This window comes from Hypomesus nipponensis, chromosome 22 (assembly GCF_054491055.1).
Source record: "Hypomesus nipponensis isolate SF chromosome 22, ASM5449105v1, whole genome shotgun sequence".
In the NCBI taxonomy this organism is placed as follows: domain Eukaryota; kingdom Metazoa; phylum Chordata; class Actinopteri; order Osmeriformes; family Osmeridae; genus Hypomesus; species Hypomesus nipponensis.
In genome coordinates this window covers 738,226-760,065 of record NC_140382.1, presented here as the reverse complement: position 1 = coordinate 760,065, position 21,840 = coordinate 738,226, and the positions used below count along the sequence as shown (strand labels likewise).

Here is a 21,840-nt window from a genome sequence, read left to right as displayed (position 1 = left end):
GGGAGGGAGAACACATGAGGATGTATTTGTTAAACTTTTGTCTACGTTTTGATATTTTTTATACCTTTTTGTGGCTTTTTTGTTGTGCCTTTTGAATCTTTTGTGGGGGTTTTCACCACTTCTCTCTTTCAATGTCCTATTTATTATTTTTGAAAAATGCTATAAAAGTGAATGAAACATCAAAAATCAATGAAAGTAGTGAAATGATCATTTATGTATCACTTGTGAAGAGCTTTGTACAGATACCCATTGTTCTTTTTGGTTTGAAAGGTTTTGGTTGAAAGAAACCCCAATTTCTGATATGGAAATGATTAGAAAATGGGTCAAAGCAATCCTAGGACAAAAGGGTTAAGGGGAGACACAGTGAATAGGGATAACATACAACATGAAACCTCCCAAGTTGATAACTAATAGTATGTCAAATAATGTTTTCATTACTAGTTTCCTGTAAATGTAGGCCTATGTTTAAATGAGCAAATGATGACGTAAAATATGATATTATTTGCATACATTTCCAGAACAGAAATCAGAACATTGAGTGAAAAACCTCCTTTCATTTTGTCAACATATTAGGAGTCCAAAGTTTTTACAAAGGGCACTTTGGATATATATTTTTCATCATAAAATCCGTTCAAAATTGCGCGGCAGACCGTGTTCTTGCTCAGGTTCTCCGGATCACCCACACTATAAAACTAGCTACCCATAGCGAAATAACGAAACTCTATGCATTCAGTCGCATTGGCAACATACGGCTCAAGAAGCTGGCAATATACGTAATTCCCTCTGCTAAGAATCTATATCTTTCAGAAAGATACTCATGAGGGAATGCAAAAGGGTTTTGTCGGTCTCTAAATGTTCTGGCTCTTCTGAACGCACCTCTCACTACAGTATCAGCGCACCAAGCTGCACAGGTCGCTTCCCATCTGCGCATAATATGGCAATATGGTCGTCCACTGCAACTTTTGATGAAGTTAAATGTTCTCACCGCCTTTAATTCCGCAGGCATCGTCTTTGTTGCCAGTGCCTCTCTGTGTTTGTTTGTTTTACATAAAGCTCAAAAAACGATGTTTCGCTCAATTCAGCCCAAAAAATTCGCTTGCGCACTATGCACGCTCGCATTAAGCGTGGAAGCCCCTAACTAGCATCACATCCGGCACGGAAGTTGCATGCCGGAGGAATTAAATGTCTTATCAGCAAGCCGCATCAACAATTCCCACGCCTGCTGCAAAGTGTGTCACACCGATTTTAGTATCGCACACGGTGGGAAAAATTATGTTCGGCAGCACATTAAATCACAACGGCACAGTCACGCTGCAGAGGCCCACAAGGGCACACAGGCGATTTAGAGCTTTGTAACTATGGGACGGACGGAGGCAGACACCGCGTTACAAAGTGAACTGAAAATGGCACAATGTTGCAATAAAAAGAAAAAAAAAAGAAAACATGAAGTCCCATAATTAATACCATACAATAATTTGTATTACTAATTGTGTATTTAGCCTGCCTTTGGCTCTGTCTTTGACCCCCCCTCCCCCCCCCCAAAAAAAACTCCCGGATTTTGGTAGTCCAATGTTGACAGGTATGATCCGAAATGGGTAAACTAGCACCCCATTTATTTTCTTACGTCAAGAAAAGTTGCCTGTAACGTGCTTGCGAATACGAATGGGGACGAGCACAAAACGGAACATCAGCAAATCGCTCATTTACCTGAGCGGAATGAGAACAAGGAGAAAGTGCTTGATAATCTAGTTGCCTGCCTTTATAACAAGTTTTTCAAATGGTTGCACACATACATGATGATTGTTTGTAGAGTTTATTTACGTTATTTTAAAGCAGATTTAACCATTTTGTAATGAACGCTATTATGCTGATGGCATGACAAAGGTAATTGTAGCCTAATATAATTATTTATAATATCATGGCATGTTACGTTGTCATTATATATTGTTGACATGTTATTCTGGAGCAAATACAAGATGTATAAATTATGTCTGATAACCACAATATTGTTATGGTCGTTATATTCTTTGAACTTTGTCAGTTAACAGCACAACGATGGCATTAACAATAAGCTAGTTATAGTAAGCAACACTCATCATCATTATAATAGTAACATAGGTATAGGCTGAATCCCAATACTCCCCCTTACCTACCCCTTACCCCTGGCCCTTACTTTTGCACGTTCACGTGAGAGCTAGTGGTGTCCCAATACTCTTTGAGCTAGGGGTAGGGCTAAGACGAAGGGGTATACACCCCTTAAAACCAAGTAAGATTGGGAGCTTACTTGAAACCTAGGGCTATGTAAATACTGCGCGACCGGCAACAATTGCCCCCAGATCATCCAGTGAGTCCGATACTAAAAATCGATAGTTTGCTATGCTAATGTTACTGTGCTGATTTGCACAACAGTCCCGCATTTCTCTGACTAACATGTCTACAGTATTAAGTAAACTACATTAGCACCAAATGTTGTTTGATATCAGTGCATAACACTACTTGCTTTGGAGATATCGATACGTGCTAGGTGACGTACCCGTAACCAAGTGGCTTCCCATTTGGATATGTAGCCCTTACCCCTCAGTTTGAGGGCTAGGGGTAAACTAAGGGGTAGGGGTAAGGGGTAGTATTGGGATTGGGCCTTAATTTAGCTTGCTTTGCCGAGCTAGAACAACGACGGAGCCAGATATTCAAGTTTACAGTTTCTTTTATCCGACACAAAGCAAAAAGAACAACGTATAGGCCCTGCACGTATAGGTAATACTACAGTACTAACAGTATTGATTTCCGTACAGTTCACATGTATCTGCTTCTTGATTGGACATTCTGACAGTTTTCTGCAGTGCCTTAGCTTCAGCTCACAAGCTCGCGACTGGTTGTCGCAAAGTATGACGTGTACAGCTAGTTGCAAGCATGCACAAGTTTTGGAGCTAGGAACAAGCTTCTGCACAAGACCGGACGAGTCAGTCTGGAAAAATGGCACAGCCCATTTTGTGCTCTCACTTGCCTCTGTGCCACTGAGCACTTTTCATAGAAATGAATGGGGAAGCCATCTTGGATGAAAGATCTAGCTGTGTCTATTAATATATAAGTCTATGATCAGCACTGAGTGGTAGGCTGACAACCTGGTGACCCGGTGCAGCCAGAACATCTTGTAGCTAAACACTTTCAAGACTGGAAGTGGGTTGTGGACTTCAGGAAAAACAGCCCCACTCAGCCCCATCACCCTGTGCGACTCCCCAGTCAGCACTGTGGAGTCCTTCCTCTACCTAGGCATTATCCTCTCCCAGGACCTCAAGTGAGAACTGAACATCAGCTCCCTCGCCAAGAAAGCACAACAGATGTCCTTTCTGTGGCAGCTGAAGATGTTCAACCTGCCAAAGACAATGATTGTGCACTTTTACACAGCCATCATTGAGGGCATCTTCACCTCCTCCATCACCATCTGGTACACTGCTGCCAAGGACAAGAGCAGACTGCGGCGGATCATCCGCACTGCTGAGACGGTGATCGGCTGCAATTTGCCATCTCACGAGGACCTGCACACCTCAAGGTCCTTGAGATGAGAAAGAAAGATTGTGGCCGATTCCTCATAGCCTTGACACACACTGTTCCAGCCACTCCCCTCCGGCAGGAGGCTGCGGTCCATCAAGACCAAAACCTCACGCCACAATAGCAGTTTCTTTCCGTCGGCAGCTGGCCTCATCAACAAGGCCCAGAACTCCCAACTGCCACTAACACTGGGCCTCATTCACCAAATGTTCTTAAGAACAAATTTGTTCTTAAACCCCACTTACACAGTTTTCACGAAGATTCTTGCATTTACCAATGTTTTCTTATTTGGGATTTGTTCTTGGGTAAGAACAGAATTTACACCCAAGAGAGCACTCTTACACACAATTGAGCACTGACATGTTTGTGCAAAACAAGTAGTTATGCCGTTTTCGTCCGTTCTAATTTAAAATTGAATATTTTTCTCGTTTATAATTTTGCTACTAATCATTTTCATTATTTTACACATAATTATATGTTTGTTTGTTTTAATAAATACACACAACACTTACACTTCTGCTCATTTGTAAAGAACTCTGAATTGCCATTGTGTATGAATTGTGCTAGGCCTATGTATAAATAAACTAGCCTTGCTTTGCCTTCAATTCACATCAATTATGTTAACGGGGAACCTTGCCATCCAATAATAGGCTAAATGACTTATCACGGTATTTATAGGCCCAAAGTAGGCCTATTCCGCACACTAGGACTACACCACACAAAGGCGTATTTATTGCTGCAGCAAAATGTTGAAGATTGTGCCCTGAGGAGGGAACGCATCTTCTGTGACCATACCGATTGATTTGCAGAGATGGTGTTTTAAAATGTTTTTTTTGCCACAGATTTCATATCAAACCATTTATTTTTAACTTCATCAAGTATGCACCCTTCTCCAGATACACCGTTCACAACATGAGTAATTGCATTCCATGCATCGGTTTTATTTACTGCTTTGAATCCACCGCTGATGCACTAAATGTGTTGTTTGTCGCAAACTTCTTGCAGTACCTCCACTTCAGAATTACTTAAGTTTGTCTTTCTCTTGGAGTCGAGGCCTCCAACGTCTTTGTCTTTTCAACATTTCTCTGAGTGTGCACACGGCCCTGCCATCTCATGCCCTTTCATGGGAATTAACAGGGAGTTTACCTTTACTAAAGAGGAGTAATGGGGCACAAGATTTCAATTGACGACATATTGGGATTCATCATTCTAAGATCACACCTAAAAACAATTCTGCTGTTTAGGAACATGTCATAAATCACACGTAGACTTTTCTTAGGAACTTTCTTAAGAACAAATGTAAGAAAAGTACTGTAAAAGGACGCCGTGTTTGTTTCCGTGGTGTTACCAGGCTCTTACCATTATCCCTTGTAAGCGAATACCAGGTAACAGGTAGCCTGGTAACACCACGGAAACAAACAAAGCTTCCTTTTACAGTCCAGTTTCAGATTACTTACTGAGTACATAGCCATGTTTTACCTGGTATCGCCTTGGAACGTATAGTACAAGGTCATACTAAGGGTAACGTTGACAAAGTGGGATTCGCTTACAAAGGATAATGGTAAGAGCCTGGTAACACCATGGAAACAAACACGGCTTCCTTTTACAGTCCAGTTTCAGATTACTTACCGAGTACATAGCCATGTTTTACCTGGTATCACCTTGGAACGTATAGTACAAGTTCATACTAAGGGTAACGTTGACAAAGTGGTATTCGCTTACAAAGGATAATGGTAAGAGCTTAGTAACACCATGGAAACAAACACGGCTTCCTTTTACAGTCAAGTTTCAGATTACTTACTGAGTAAATAGTCCAAACATGCGCAAGAACAAACCCCGTATCCAAGAAGATTTACCATGATAGTAGAGGAAAGGTATAGGTAGGTATACCAGCCAAGTAAATGAGGCCATCATCGATAAATGTATCTGAAAAGGTATTTTATTGGAAAGTACTATCTTATATTCTCATTAGACCTGGACTGTTACCGACATAAACCTTAGGTAACTGCAGGGTAATAGTTGCTGGTAATGTGCTGGAGCTTGGCCTTCTTTACCTTCTTGGTAGCAGTGGTATTTACCCAATAACACATTATAATTTAGTATATATATCTCCCGTAGTTACCAACTTACTGTCAGCGGTATTTAAATAGTAATATTTATACGTTTACAGGTAAATACTAAGTTTTGTCTTGTGTCTTTACCTAATTAGGAACAGTGAAAATTACCCAGTAATGACCAGCACATTAGTATTTAGTTAACGGGTAAACACTTTATCTCTGTATTTACCACCTTGGTACCAATTAGTAATACCCAATAAAACACAAAACATACCCTTTATTTTCTATGTAAATACCTAGTACTTAAGGGACTGTAAAAGGAAGGGTTACCGAATTATTTAGATATTGTTGTACATTTTCTACATTTTATATTTAAAACTCTTATGTTTATCGTATGTCCCTTTCTGCCATAGCAAATTCCTTGTTTGTGTAAACTTACTTGGTGAGTAAAGCTGATACAGAAGCTCTGGGAAATGTTTTGATGGGAAACCCTGGGTCCGGCCATTCATGTGGATGTCAGTTTGACACGTGCCACCTACCTAAACATCATCGCAGACAAGGTACTCCTCTGCATGGCAATGGTTTTCCCTGACAGTGGCCTTTTTCATCTGGAAAATGCTCCCTGCCACACTGCACACATTTTTTGGGAACGGTTTAAGGGACATGATGAAGTGTTCATGGTGTTCCCATGACCTCAGAGCGTCTGTGGGATGTGGTTGCAAATCTGATCCACAGGATCTCCTTACAGGACAAATGTTCTGGTACCAGACACCACTGGGCACCTTCAGGAGTCCATTCCTCAGCGGGTCAGCGCTGAGCATAACAGCATATTAGGCAGCAGTGGTGGCTGGTGACTCAAATAATTTGGCAGGACAGGAGAAAAAATAAAATACAATATGTTGTTTGTAGTAATAATCCAACTAGCAACCTATTGTAAATGTACTATAACTAATGTAACGTAATGCATGTGGAGTTTATCCCCATCTTCCATAGCTCTACCAAATATAATATAATTATACTGTATAGCCTATCAATCGTAACACAAAGGATGAAAATAAAAATGGGCCAGGTGACAAGAGGGAGAGACACATCTGATCACTGCGGCCATGGGAACATTTTACTCAACAAGACCCTCTCTTTATTAAAAGGAAAACAAGATACAGATAATAACTCTTTATTAATCAGAAGGTAGGCACATTTGGTCCATGCGCTTTTTACCCCAGAGGCTTGAAATTTATGTCGGCATTTATATGTACCCTGCTTTTGTGTTGCCGATATTCCTAGGGTCGCAGTACAGTCCCCCTCGAACTTTCGTGCTTATAACACTTATAGTCTAACGTTCTCACCTATTCCGTGTATCCCAGTAACTAAAGGGGTTCTTCATTTAAACATCCACAACATTTTCAGTACATTTAGTCATGGGGGAGGAGAAAAGTTCTTGCTCTTGCACACGCTGCAAGCTACTAGTAGCTAGCTAGTACTAGCTACTAGCTGCTTTGATACAGTAACTGAACACAAATAAACATTTCTAAAACCAAGAAAACCATCTATATACTTTCAGTCTCCTGTAATACGAAATACCTCATTTGAACAGAATAATATCTCTATTAAACAAACGTCACAAATTTTCACTGAAGTCTCGCCCCCAATAATCCTCTTTGGATTGGTTGAACAGCATGTCAGTTCATGCTGCAAAAGCTTTGACTGGTGGGAAGAAGTCATCTGGAAATAGTATTATTTACTAGGGGTGGGAATCTTTTGGTACCTCACGATTAGAATCGATTCTTGGGGTCACGATGCGATTAAAAGTTGATTCTCTATTAAATTTTTTTTTTTTTTTTTAAATCAATGTGAATCGCTAGAAGACTGAATCAAATTTTTCTCCCACCCGACCCCTATTATTTACCATGCTTGTCTATGGACGGGTGGTTCGGCCCACCAGCCGCTAGGTTTTGTATTGAAATAAATGCAGCCAGAGGAGGACTGGGGCTACCTGTCCTCCGGATGTACCGTAGTTTTATCACAGACAGTGCTGTTGAGTTACTGTAGACCTTCAGTTCAATATTGTGTATTTTAATAAATGTATCAGACATATAAATATATTCGTTATAGTTCAGTAGATCTAATATGTGTTACTTTTTACTTTTGACTCATCAATGTATGATGGACCAGCTTTGTCCTTTCCCAATTTATATTTTTTCATAAAGTTTCTTTCTCCCCTTTCTTCACCCACCACCCACATTCCCAGGTCTATGTTTCCGTCTGTACCCCCAGTCTTTGTATGAGGAAGGCATGGTGCAGGCCTGTAGTCCAGGGGTGGTGGAGGAGAACCTCAGCCACCTAGTGCTGCTGCTCAAGAGGCTGGACATTGCTGACATGGGCCAGTGCAAGTTCCTAGATAGACCAGGTAATAGAAAACAGTCCCACTGTTTTGTGTCCTATAACTCCTATATTGTTTAAGTTAGGCTTCAGGACAGACAGTTACCATCTATGACTATGGGGTCAATGTACTTTGTTTTTATACTCTTATCTTAATATTATCTTATATTCTCCTTTCTTCCAACTGTTTTTTTATGTTATATCCTCCCAGCTCCAGAGTCTCTGATGCAGGCACTGGAGGACCTGGACTATTTGGCAGCGCTGGATGACGATGGCAATCTGTCTGAGGTGGGCATCATCATGTCCGAGCTTCCTCTAGAGCCCTCACTGGCCAAGGCTCTGATAGCAGCCTGCGAGTATGACTGTGTCAATGAGTTGCTCACCATTGCTGCCATGCTAACAGGTAAACATACAAAATTCTTGGTTACATATGTACACATGCACTGACACCCTCTACTTATCTCTCACTTACTTTAAAACACAACCACAACCTCCCAAAAATATTTGCGCTTCAATTTTTCCACATTTTGTTATGTTACAGCCTTATTCCAAAATTGATTCAATAAATTATACACACAATACCCCATAATGACAAACTGAAGAGTCAATCTTCAATCAACTACCAGCCTTTAAGTTACTAGATCATGGGTAGCCCTACTCTGAAATACGTATTTCAAACAGTCATATACAATAGCAAACAGGGTAGCTATCTGACTGCAGTGTTAATCTTTTGTAACATTAATAGATTGATAAGGCATCTCATCAAGGAATCTTAGCAGTTAAAGTACAAAAATAGTGTAGCGAGTAGCGACCCACACAGAAAGACGTGTGTAAGTTAAATATTAGGCTGTTGGTTGTTTACCAGTAGTGTTTGCGGGGTCCGACATGCCAATCCACCTGCTCTCTGCGGCCCAGCAACTCAACTTTCATAACATTTTGTTCAGGAAGCCTCAACCCCAATGCTAAACCTTAAAACGATAACTGTAATATGACGCTCTAGTCTTCCGTAGCTGGCGCTGTATCAGACGCTGGCGTAGTGATTTGTGACTGACTGGTGAACTGTGGAAATATCCTCGATTGAAAAAATGCGCCGCCAGATGTCAAAAGAAACGCTTCTTTTTACAAGATAAATTAAATGTCAATCAGCATCCAAATGCCAGGGATAGTGAATGACATTTTGGGGTGGCCACCCCAAATGCCTATGCCTGGAGTTGAACCTACAACCCTTTGTTTACTAGAAGAACCTCTCATCCAATCGAGCCACTCCTAGATCATGACCTAGGCATGTTCAGTAAATGAATAATAAAATAAGACGTTTCTCCGATGTAGGGCTGCAACAACGAATCGATTAAATCGATTAAAATCGATTATTAAAAGCGTTGGCAACGAATTTAGTTATCAATTCGTTGTGTCGCGCGATTATTACTCCACTCAATAAGTTGCAGAGATGTTTGAGTATTTTTTTTAAAGTTTAGTTGAGCGCGGAGGTAGAGGAAAGGCCATCGGAGAGACGTTGTTGAGTAACGTTGTTCTGAAACACATGGCGGAGAAATCAGTACGACCTAAGTCATCCAAGGTGTGGGAGCATTTCACACTAAATACGTCGAAAAGGTGTGTTAATTGACCAGGGTGAAGTTAGTTTCATATTCGACATTCATCTCACATTCGGAAGATGTTACTTTGCAGCGTCGCGCTAGGGACCGGGTGAAAACTACCCATACCATTTTGAAAAATGCAGACTTTTACAATATTTTTATGAATATAAAACCTCAGACAGACACCAGAGTATCTTAATGTCTGGTATACTTCCACAGCCTTTACTTTTTCAATTAAGTTTCAAATAAAATGGTAGAAAATCACTGATCTTTGAAAATAGCTTAATCCTTGCAAATCTTAAAGGTCACATGACATGAAAACTTCAATTTAGGAGGTTATTTAACATTAATATGAGTTCCCCTAGCCTGCCTTTGGTCCCCCAGTGGCTAGAATTTTCAATAGGTGTAAACTAATCCCAGGGTGTTCTTCTCCGCCTTGGATAAAATGATGGCTCAAACGCTCCGTTTGAAAATCTGCTCCTTTTGACGTCACAAGGAGCCTCTGCACATATTTTCGCTGGAAATGCGCAGACACAACCTCTCAAAGTTTTGCATGTCTGCGCCAAACATTTCAGACACCACTGTTTCCTTAACTTGAGCCAATACAAAGTTAGCCTTGCTGACCGTCTGAAATTAAATTCTGGATCAGTAGCCTACTCCTTGGTCCAGCTACAAACCTCGGACAAGTAAGTCAACTAACGCTATATAATTGTGTTGCTTGCGACATGGTTACCTAGCTTGTTACCCTTAGAATCTGGCTGTAACATTAGCTCTGCAGCCATCAGCTGAGGTACTGTCGCTAATGTAGAGGTAGATAGCATCAAGTATGTGTGTGAATACACATTCTGTAACGCAGTGTTGTACGCTTCGTTGTTATGTGGATAACGTTCTGCTGTTGGTGTTATGGCGCATGCGATATCCGCCCGAGTGTGCAGCTCTGCAAACCCAGGTTATCAGATGAGAATGGGCAAATTCGAGGCATCTTACAGCAACGGGTCTACGAGCCATTGCGATACATCCACTGTAAACATTACCGCATGGTGCTGCCTCTCCTCCTCATTTAGCATTTAAAGCTACAGACACAGAAACAGCGCGTTCTGAGGAAAGCTCATTGTGGGACTATTCGTGGTGGCTATAATTCTGCACCAAGGCTGAATTTCGGGAAAGAGACTTCAGATACAGTATTAGGGAACCACTAATTCCTATATAAAAGCATCCAAAAACAGCATGTCATGTGACCTTTAACTTTTTTCTAAATTGTGTCAAAAAAATCATACATATACACCAGATTATTTTAATAAAGTCTGGCCTACTTCCACAACCTTTCAATTTCCAAAAATGTTTTAAACAAAACTCAAATAAATTGCTCATCTCTGAAAATAGCATTAAATCCATGCTAATATTAATAACTTTTTCAAAATTGTGTGCCTGTTTGTGCACATTCTGAAGATGTTTTGCACTGTGAATTTGCACTGTCAGTTCTGTTTTTGAATAAAGGGTTGGAAATTAATGCTTTTTTGTGTTTTTTTTTCTTATCCGATTCATCGATTAATCAAAAAAAGAATCGACAGATTAATCGATTACTATAATAATCGTTAGTTGCAGCCCTACTCCGATGGCAAGCATAGTCAGATTTGGTCAAAGCTCAAACAGCTCTAATTTAGTCATATTTTCATATATCAAGGTGAAACTTTGCAGTACTTCAGGAGGGTGTCACCTTAAAGCCTATCCCTGACGGGGAAATCCTAATTATTTGGAAAGATATACATGAAATATATGTACAGATATGTGGTCAATATATTCTGGAATATATTTTGAATATAGGTCAAATTATATGGAAAAATATTGGAAATATATACTGACAATGATCGCTTCCAGCAAACTTCTTTTGAAATAGCCAATTCCCCCTAAATAAATGTCAATCTTATTTACGTTTTTGGGGGCACATTTTCAGTTAGTAGATTGTACTGTTTGAATCGGGATTCCATTTGAAATACTGCCGTTGACAACATTATTAGAATACCTTCTAGATGGCTGAGCGGTTAGGGAATCAGGCTATTAATCAGAAGGTTGCTGGTTTGATTTCTGCCAGTGATAAAATGAAGTTGTGTCCTTGGGCAAGGCAATTCACCCTACTTGCCTCGGGGTATGTCCCTGTAAGTATATGGAGCTAGAAATCTGACGAAAGTATCTGAATTTGAATATGAAAGATCTGACATTTGTGTGTCGAATTTCATAAAACTGAAATATTTTACTGTTGAATATATAATATCTGAATTATTTGTATGCCAAATTTAATAAAACGGAATTATTTTTATCCCAAAACACACATTTCTAAAATTCAGATTGCAGGAATTCAGATTCTTGAAATTCAGATTCAGATTTTGTCTGAACTAGGACAAAGGTGAAACAGCTTGTTTTCACAGGAAAAAGTAGACAATTTCAGAACAACCAAACTTTACCTCAGAACAAACTGAGTTGCTAGTTGGAGGAATACCCAGATCACACATACGTATCTGGGATAGCACACATACGTCCCGATGTGTAGAAGATATGTCGGCAAGATCTAGTATGGAGATCGTTGGCATTTGATCAAAACTGACTTCCAGACGACGTGTGGACAATGAATCCAATCACACCCGGCCGCACTACAGATATATCCTGTTAACCATAGATAACTCCATATATCTATGCTGTCAAATGTCCGATCTCTCAGACAGCAAATATCTCACTATCCATAACCGATCTGAAATGTCACTTAGAAAATGAACATTGACTTTGATAGGAATAAGGAGACAATGAAAAATATGCTTGACCATCCAAAATTGGGTATTAGCAATACAGTAGCTAGCTAGCGTGACTTGATTCAACCTGGATTTTCTGTGTGGGTATTATAATTAAGAGACACAATTGAAGTTCATGATTTTATATCAGGTTGGATGTTGATGCCATCAAGCTCTTAAAAGAACTCCAACACAGAAAAGAGAACAACGGAACATAAATATATAGGCTTTGCCAGTTGTTCTGCGTCTTCCATCGGTCTCCGCCGCCCTCCAACTCTGTCTCGACTCACTTGGTAACAGTAACTGCCTATTTTGGCAGAGGAGAAGACACAAGTTTTTACAAGTTTCATAAGCACTTGCTCCATACTCTTCCTCCAACGAGCAACTCTTAGCTTTTGTTCTGAGGTTAAATTTGGTCAGAGAATGTCGAGATTCGGTCGTTCTGAAATCGTCTACTTTTCCCTGTGAAGGCAAGCTGTTTCACCTTTGGCCTAGTTCAGACAAAATCTGAATCTGAATTCCTGCAATCTGAATTTTATAAATGTGTATTTCTGGATCAAAATAATTCAGTTTTGTTAAATTCGGCATACAAATAATTCAGATATTATATATTCAACAGTAAAATATTTCAGGTTTATGAAATTCGACATACAAATAATTCAATCTTTCACATTCAAATTCAGATACTTTTGTCAGCTTTCTAGTTCCATATAAGTACAGGGTTAGGGTTAGGGTTAGTAAGTACTGTACTAAAGTCCCTCTGGATAAGATCGTCTGCTAAATGACTAAATGTAAATATCACCATACGTATATTGTATGGGCATGTTCTCATATGTACACATGCTTTGTACAATATATATTTAATGTATATCTTTCCATATAATTTTACATATATTTAAAATATATTCTACCATATATCATTGTCCTGTTGGAAAATGAACCTTCACCCCATTCTGAGGTCCAGAGTGCCCTGGAGCAGGTTTTCCTTAAGGATGTCTCTGTACATTGCTGCATTCATCTTTTCCTCGATCCGTACTAGTCTCCCAGTTCCTGCCACTGAAAAACATCCCCACAGCATGATACTGCCATTATCATGCTTCACTGTAGGGATGGTATTGGCCAGGTGATGAGCGGTGTGTGGTTTTCTCCAGACATGATGCTTGACATTCAGGCCAAAGAGTTCAATCTTTGTTTCATCAGACCAGAGAATTTTGTTTCTCATGGTCTGACAGTCCTTCAGGTACCTTTTGGGAAAACTCCAGACAGCTGTCTTGTACTGAGGAGTGGCTTCCGTGTGGCCACTCTACCATGCAAGTCTGATTTGTGAAGTGCTGCAGAGATGCCCTTCTGGAAGGTTCTCCTCTCTTCACAGAGCAATTCCGGAGCTCTGTCAGAGTGACCATCAGGTTCTTGGTCATCTCCCTGACTAAGGCCCTTCTCCAACAATCACTCAGTTTGGCCAGGCGGCCAAGTCTAGGAAGAGTCCTGGTGGTTCCAAACTTCTTCCATTTATGGATAATGTAGGCCATTGTGCTCATTGGGACCTTCAATGCTGCAGAAATGTTTCTGTACCCTTCCCCAGATCTGACTCTCAATACAATCCTGTCTCAGAAGTCTACAGGATTCCTGGGAATTCCTGGGACTTCATGGCTTGGTTTATGCTCTGACATGCACTGTCAACTGTAGGACCTTATATAGACAGGTGTGTGCCTTTCCAAATCATGTCCAATCAACTGAATTAACCACAGGTGGACTCCAATCAAGTCACAAGGATGAACATCACAAGGATGAACAGTGTAAACATGATGCACTTAAGCTCAATTTTGAGTGTCATGGCAAAGGCTGTGAATACGTGAAAAACGTGGATTGATAAACACCGATGTCTTTGCAGGGACATAAGACCCTTAATACTTTACTAAACAGTCCCCCTGCCCTCTGTTTCCAGCTCCGCCATGCTTTGTGACTCCACCATCTAACAGAGAGGAGGCTGCAGCTACTCACAGACTCCCCCTACTGCACACAGAGGGAGACCACTTCACCCTCATTAACATCTACAATGCCTACATACAACGTGAGTCTCTTGGATTCGCTATTTTTTAAACACTTACATAGTTACACTTTCTCGAAAGTGATTATTATTTTTATATCACAATGTAGAAGAAGTAGTAGCCATTCCACAGACTCGGATGAAAGCAAAAGGTGATTGTGCCTTTTCAGTGGCCCCTACTCTGTGGAATAAACTGCCAATTTTTATCAGGTCATCCCCCACCACCGAGACATTTAAGTCTCGTCTTAAAACATATTTTTATTCTTTGGCGTTCGGGTCAGTTTAGGGTCACTCGTGCTTATTGTACAACCCAAATTCCGGAAAAGTTGGAACGTTTTTTAAATTTGAATAAAATGAAAACTAAAAGACTTCACATGAGCCAATATTTTATTCACAATATAACATAGATAACATAACAAATGTTTAAACTGAGAAATGTTACACTTTTATCCACTAAATGAGCTCATTTCAAATTTGATGCCTGCTACAGGTTTTAAAAAAGTTGGCACGGGGGCAACAAATGGCTGAAAAAGCAAGACATTTTGAAAGAATTCAGCTTTGAGACCATCTAGCAACTAATTAAGTTAATTGATATCAGGTATGTAACATGATAAACTATATAAGGGATGTCTTAGAGAGGCAGTCTCTCAGAAGTAAAGATGGGCAGAGGCTCTCTAATCTGTGAAAGAGTGCATAAAAATATTGTGGAATACTTTAAAAACAATGTTCGTCAACGTAAAATTGCAAAGGCTTTGCAAATCTCATCATCTACAGTGCATAACATCATCAAAAGATTCAGAGAAACTGGAGAAATCACTGTGCGTAAGGGACAAGGCCGGAGACCTTTATTGGATGCCCGTGGTCTTCGAGCCCTCAGACGACACTGCATCACTCATTGGCATGATTGTGTCAATGACATTACTAAATGGGCCGGGAATACTTCCAGAAACCACTGTTGGTAAACACAATCTGCCGTGCCATCTGCAGATGCCAACTAAACCTCTATCATGCAAAAAGGAAGCCATATGTGAACATGGTCCAGAAGCACCGTCGTGTCCAGTGGGCCAAGGGTCATTTAAAATGTACTATTTCAAAGTGGAACAGTATTCTATGGTCTGAGTCCAAATTTGACATTCTTCTTGGAAATGTCCTCCGGGCAAAAGAGGAGGGAGACCCTCCATCGTGTTATCAGCGTTTAGTTCAAAAGCCAGCATCTCTGATGGTATGGAGGTGCATAAGTGCAGACGGTATGGGCAGCTTGCATGTTTGGAAGGCACTATGAATGCTGAAAGGTATATAAAGGTTTTAGAGCAACATATGCTCCCCTCCAGAAGACGTTTATTTCAGGAGGCCTTGTGTATTTCAGCAGGCCAATGCAAAACCACATACTGCAGCTATTACAACAGAATGGCTTTGTCATAGAAGAGTCCGGGTGCTGAATTGGCCTGCCTGCAGTCCAGACCTTTCACCTATAGAGAACATTTGGCGCATCATTGAACAAAAAATATGTCAAAGACGACCACAAACACTTCAGCAGCTGGAAACCTAGGCACGAATGGGACCAAACTCCAACACCAAAATTCCAGACACTCATAACCTCAATGCCCAGTTTTCAAACTGTTTTGAAAAGAAGAGGAGATGTTACACCATGGTAAACATGCCCCCATCTCAACTATTTTGAGACCTGTAGCAGGAATGAAATTTGAAATTAGCTCATTTTGTGCATAAAATTGTAAACTTTCTCTGTTTAAACATGTGTTATGTTATCTATGTTCTATTGTGAATAAAATATTGGCTCATGTGATTTGAAGTAATTTAGTTTTAATTTTATTCTAATTTTAAAAATGTCCCAACTTTTCCAGAATTCGGGTTGTAATTGTGTTGTTTGTCGGCTGTTCCTACTTATTGTTATTTTGCCTTTATCTGATGACTTTGTACAGCACTTTGGTCGGCATTGGCTGTTTGTAAATATGCTCTATAAATTACCTGACTTGACTAGAAATTTATTTTACAGACAACGAAGATGAAGCATGGTGTACCACCAACTTCTTGAACCCAGTTGCGTTACGTTTAGCTGTGTTGATCAGGGGGGAGCTCCTGGAAGTGATGAAGCGAATAGAGTTGCCTGTCTCACCTCCAGCCTTTGGTTGCCAAGATAACTGCACCAACATCAAGCGTGCGCTTATCTCAGGATTTTTCCTCAAGGTAGAGAAAACCAATTTATTTTGTGTGAATCTTATGGGTAAAAGATCATTGTGATGCCTACTAACCTTTCCAGCTTTTCCTCTTGCAATTCCTCTTATACTCTCCCAAACTCCTTGTCCTTCAGGTGGCGCATGATGTAGATGGCTCTGGTAACTACCTCCTGTTGACTCATCGCCATGTGGCTCACCTCCATCCCTTCTCTTCCTACCTGTGCCGTCGTCCACGCCCCAGCCCACCCACCTGGGTCCTCTACCATGATTTCACCATCTCCCATGACAACTGCATCCGCATTGCCTCCGAAGTTCATCCCCACATGTGAGTATACTGGCTAAATATTTTTGATTAATACAATAATATTTATAAACATAATATTTTTTTTACTACTTTGTTGGAGTATCTGAATTGTTTTGTCTTTGCAGCAGGCTCAACAGTTGTCTCACTCAGTTCATCAGGTCTCCTTCTGAGTGTCTAAACATAATAAAAACTTAACCTCTTTCCTCGCCTCTTCTCAATGTGATAGGCTAGTGGAGCTGGCCCCTCAATATTACCTGGGTAACCTGCCAGCAAGTGAGGGGAAGGAGCTGCTGATGGAGTTGAGACAGAGTCAGGCTTCCCCAGACGAAGACCAGGAGGAGGGCTCAGATGGAGCCTATGGCAGGACGCACAAAGAGAGAAATCCCAACAACGTGGGAGAAACTCACAGCCAGTACAGCACCGAACTCTGTATAGTCCAATAAAAGGAACCAGTGAAAACCTTAAATAGATAACCAAGAGTTGTGGATACGTTGTGCAAGATGCACTCAAATTCTGTCACTGATGTCTTCCAAGATTACTCTTCTGAACGACACTAATGATCCTCTCACAAGAGTAAATAAACACTAACCAACAAGACACTTTTTTATTGAAGCTGTTTACATATGAGGGAACAGGAGTTAATGTACAGGTGTCTGGAAACATCACCTAATTTAAGAATATAATTGTTAGATATGGGAAAAAGCTTCAACACAAAGCAAACATACAGATTTATTGTACACATTTTAATGCAAAGTAGTATTTTAAAATACTTTGTTTTATTGTAATTACTGTGCTTATTATGCTTGCTTATTCTATGTGAAACTCAGTTGTATGTGTCTTATTGCTATGTTGTATCTTGGCCGGGTCGCAATTGTAAATGAGAACTTGTTCTCAACTAGCCTACCTGGCTAAATAAAGGTGAAATAAAATAAACACAAATATATAAAACGCAATATATTGGGGAAGATTTTATATATAACTGTGGTTTGTACACTTTTCATTTAATCAATAAATGCTCCCAGGCAGTCACTGAATGATATTTAATTCCCAAGAAGCACCAAGAAAGTGAACCTGTCAGTGTGAATCTGTGTTAATCTCAGGGCTGAGTGGTTTACAATGGACTTTCCGATATTGTACAGAGCTTCAATTTCAATGGTATCTGAAACTTTTGTGATACGATTAATCTTTTTACCCTTAGTGTTTAGTGTTTGTACTCTGATAATTTCTTCCCCACTCCAATTGTTTGAATAATGTGTGTGTAAGTTCAGGGCATCTTCCCCATATCTATCAAAATTATATTTTGAACACACATTAATAAAATGTTTATTTCCTGAACACCTGGCCTTTATTTACTTCACTACCTTAAAGGGGTGATTGACTGGGTTTTTGGGGTATTTCACATTGTTCCTTAAAGCTTCCAAATAGGGTATGTAACTTTGGTTGGGATGAAAATGGCCCGGGTGCTGTTCTATGCCCCCTGATACATCCAGTGCAATTTTCCCGGGAAAAAAAGCTAGGTTTTCTCCTTTTATGGCATGCTCATGAATATATAGATGAGCTGCGCGCTGATTGGTTGTTTTACAATGAGTGAAGCTGCAGAGCAAAGACGCAACACGGTCATCAGCACTCACTGAAACAACGAAGGTGGAGACTTGAAATAAAAACGTACAAATAAATCTATTTTGTCTACACAACACTGTTTTCAACAGACTGACTAGACACGTTAGTTGTTTCCACTTCTGTTGTTGAAGCAAACAAGATTGCTTTAGGTGGATAGCTCTAGCTATCTTGCTGAAAAATAGACAAACATGCATCTTGAGTTGTAGATTTACAAGACAACAGAGGTTATTTATTTGAATGAAACAGTCAGGAACATGAAATAAAGTTAGCCCCATTGCCAACAAACTAGGATAAATCGTTACACATTCTACCTATGCTCTTGCGTTAGCAAGCAAAACTAGTTCACATGCCTACAGTCTAGGTGCTTTTGCTATCTAGCAGTTCTTGCATTCCTTGCAAATCAGCGTTAAAGGGGCAATTGATTGCAAAACCGATTTTACCTTGTCATAGTTGAAAAATGAACCATTTTCGGGAACCATTTCACAACCAATAATGGTTTTGAAAACCTGGGACAATGTAAAGCAGGATTTGTTATGAAGCTGTTGCTGAAAAGAGGTGCGTTCTGACCTTATGTTCATCACAACCGCAAGCTGTAGCATTATTTTGTTGGTAACAGTTATTAGCAATGCTAACGTATCCTGTATCTAGCACCTGTGTTTCTCCAGTTCTTTCAAATAGATAATCTAGACAGGCGTTAGCAATAGGCTAGACTGCTATTCGTTTTCTGGCAAATGTATTTTGTGACGTCCCAATGGGGTATTTTTCCAAACCGACTGTTTTACAGCTACATTTTTCTAATTGTGAGATTTACATAGGAAAGAGGTGTCAATGGACTTTGAGGTTCACTGTATGTCCATTTTACCCACTGAACTGTTGTTATTCAACTGTGACAAGGTAAATTTGGTTCTGCAATCAATGACCCATGTAATCTCATGTTGTGAAGGGGATTGACGATGGAGAGGGGTAGGATACAAGGGCAGAGGGATTTTAAACAACAGACAAAAGGTCACAAAGCAGACAACACACGGGACTATAACATGCTTGGAATGAACTTGATAAGATTATAAAGACTGCACAGGACATTATACAAACAGGGACCAATAAAGGCACAGGTGAAAATAATCAAATTAAGCATCAAGGATGCAGGTGATGAGTTGGCCGTGACATTGAAGAACACAGCCACTGTGGCCACCTGTGCATGACAGTACCCGCCCCCCCCCCCCCCCTCTCCACAGGTGGGTTCCAAATCCCACCAGGAACACAGAGCAGGGTAGGCAGAGCGGGTCCAGAGGGTGACCCGGAGGCAACTCAAAAGGATGAAGCCGGTCTGGAGGGCTAATGGAAGTCTACTGGAGGGCGCCCAGGTGGCCGGAGTTGCCCAGGAGGTTGACAACAATGGCTGGAGGCATAGAACTGGGCCCCTGGGAATGCTGATGGCAGATGAGGCTCCACAAGGATACTGACAATGGCTGCGTTTCCCGAAAGCATCGTAAGCCTAAATTGATGGTAGAATCCATCATACAATGAATCTTAGTTTTACAGGCCGTTCCCAAAGACATCGTAGCTAAAGTGTCTCTTGAAAATTCGTAGCTCTTGAAACCGCATATTAGCCTACTCCCATACGAGCATGTTTGGGAAACGCACGTCAGAAATATCGATGGTTTTGTTTTTTGCTCGATCGTTCCTACGATCCATTGTTATTGGGAAACGCAGCCAATGGCTGAGGCACATATGGAAAATCTCACCTGCACACTGGTGAGCAGGGCCTCTTTTAGGGGCAAAGGTGATGACAATTCTCGGGGTCCCCAGCCCAGGGGGACCCCACAAAATCCCAGTAGCCTGTTATGTAGGCTTCCCTTTCTATGACCAAATTATTATGCGTATGCCTAACTAATACTCATACCAATGCATCAGAGTTTAAACAAAGCCACAATATCAAGCAAAATTTGAATAAAAGCTTCTATTATCCGAGCAATAACATCCTTCTTTAAAAAAAAAATTTGGTCCATGGTTCGCTCCTCTTTTGAAAATGTGCACGAAACGTTATAGCTCACAAACTGCAGCAGCAGCTGTTAAGTTGCATGTTATCTACTGCGCGTGCGCGGCAAGCGGGTTGCTGTTCTCTGACTGTGAATAATGGCGACGGCCATGGTTGTGCATGTGATATGCTAACGTTCAGTAAAAGTCTAAACTCGAACAACTGTCGTTGTGGTTAATGGTTTAACATTGGTAGCAGAGGATGGCCGCTGCTGGGAATTACAAAGTTCCGCCACCGTTTGACGAGAAGACGTCATACGAAAGCTGGAAAAATGAGATCGAAATATGGAGACTCGTCACATTCTACATTTTATCATAAAAATCCCCTGGTTCTCCTCTTCAATATGGTATTAACAGTTAAGGTGTATGATTTAACATGAAAATTCATAAAATATTAATATTAGTGCTGTCAAACGATTAAAATATTTAATCGCGATTAATCGCATTAATGTCATAGTTAACTCGCGATTAATCACAATTAATCGCACATTTTTATCTATTCTAAATGTCGCTGATTTTTTTTTGTCCCAATCTTTTTTCAAATTTTAATGCTCTTATCAACATAGAAAAGTGGTTCGGATTGCTTAGTGCAAATATTTTTTTTATTGAAAACAACATTGCAATCGCCTGGCTTTGACGAGGGGGCAGAGAATTCGCATCAGCTGTGTGCTTGGCCATCAAGTGGTATTTCAGACTGGACGTGCTGCGATGATAGCTCAGTTTACAACGACAAAACACACAGATCCCTGGTCTTGTCAATAGAACCATTAGGCAACTTTTTAAAAGCAAACTTTCCATTCAGAATCTTATTGGCATCCATTTCGGCATCTCGCACTCGTCATCCACTCAAAACGTAACGTTAGCCTACTACCAGAGAATGTCTAATATCCGTAAACGGGCTCTGCTACTACTCTTTAGCCAGCTCGCAAGCCAAACGAGTGTTTGGCGTGCCTGTTGTTTTGTTTCCGGTCTAGCTAGATCCGGTGTGGTGTTGTAGTTTTTCTAACGTCGGTAGTTGTTGCAACAGCATGTGAAAAAAACTACAAAGTTTGCTAGGCCAAAAAGAGCGTTAATCGCGCGATAAAATAATTGACGCCGTTAATTTGGGTTTGCGTTAACGCCGTTAATAACGCGTTAAACTGACAGCACTAATTAATATGAATATCATATTTCAACAGCATATGGAATGTTCAGAATTTTGGCTCAGGCAGTAAAGGGTTAAGTCATAGGGATTAGGTCAATTTTTACACCATCTGTCTGGCATATGTATTAGT

General features: G+C 40.4%; 1 protein-coding gene and 1 pseudogene across 2 annotated transcripts in view; one reads left to right on the top strand and one right to left on the bottom strand.

Moving 5' to 3' along the window:
• dqx1 (DEAQ box RNA-dependent ATPase 1) overlaps positions 1–18,244 on the top strand; it is a 49,156-nt gene extending 30,912 nt beyond the window's left edge. For both annotated transcript variants that reach the window (XM_084686681.1, XM_084686682.1), the window contains 6 exons: positions 7,855–8,013; positions 8,197–8,388; positions 14,309–14,434; positions 16,425–16,615; positions 16,740–16,930; positions 17,136–18,244. In XM_084686681.1, coding sequence (XP_084542807.1) covers positions 7,855–8,013; positions 8,197–8,388; positions 14,309–14,434; positions 16,425–16,615; positions 16,740–16,930; positions 17,136–17,352 — 1,076 coding nt within the window. In that variant the 3' untranslated portion in view covers positions 17,353–18,244. The remainder of the gene's footprint in view (positions 1–7,854; positions 8,014–8,196; positions 8,389–14,308; positions 14,435–16,424; positions 16,616–16,739; positions 16,931–17,135) is intronic.
• Positions 13,212–14,197, bottom strand: LOC146235934 (uncharacterized; annotated as a pseudogene).
• Positions 18,245–21,840: the final 3,596 nt, after the last annotated feature.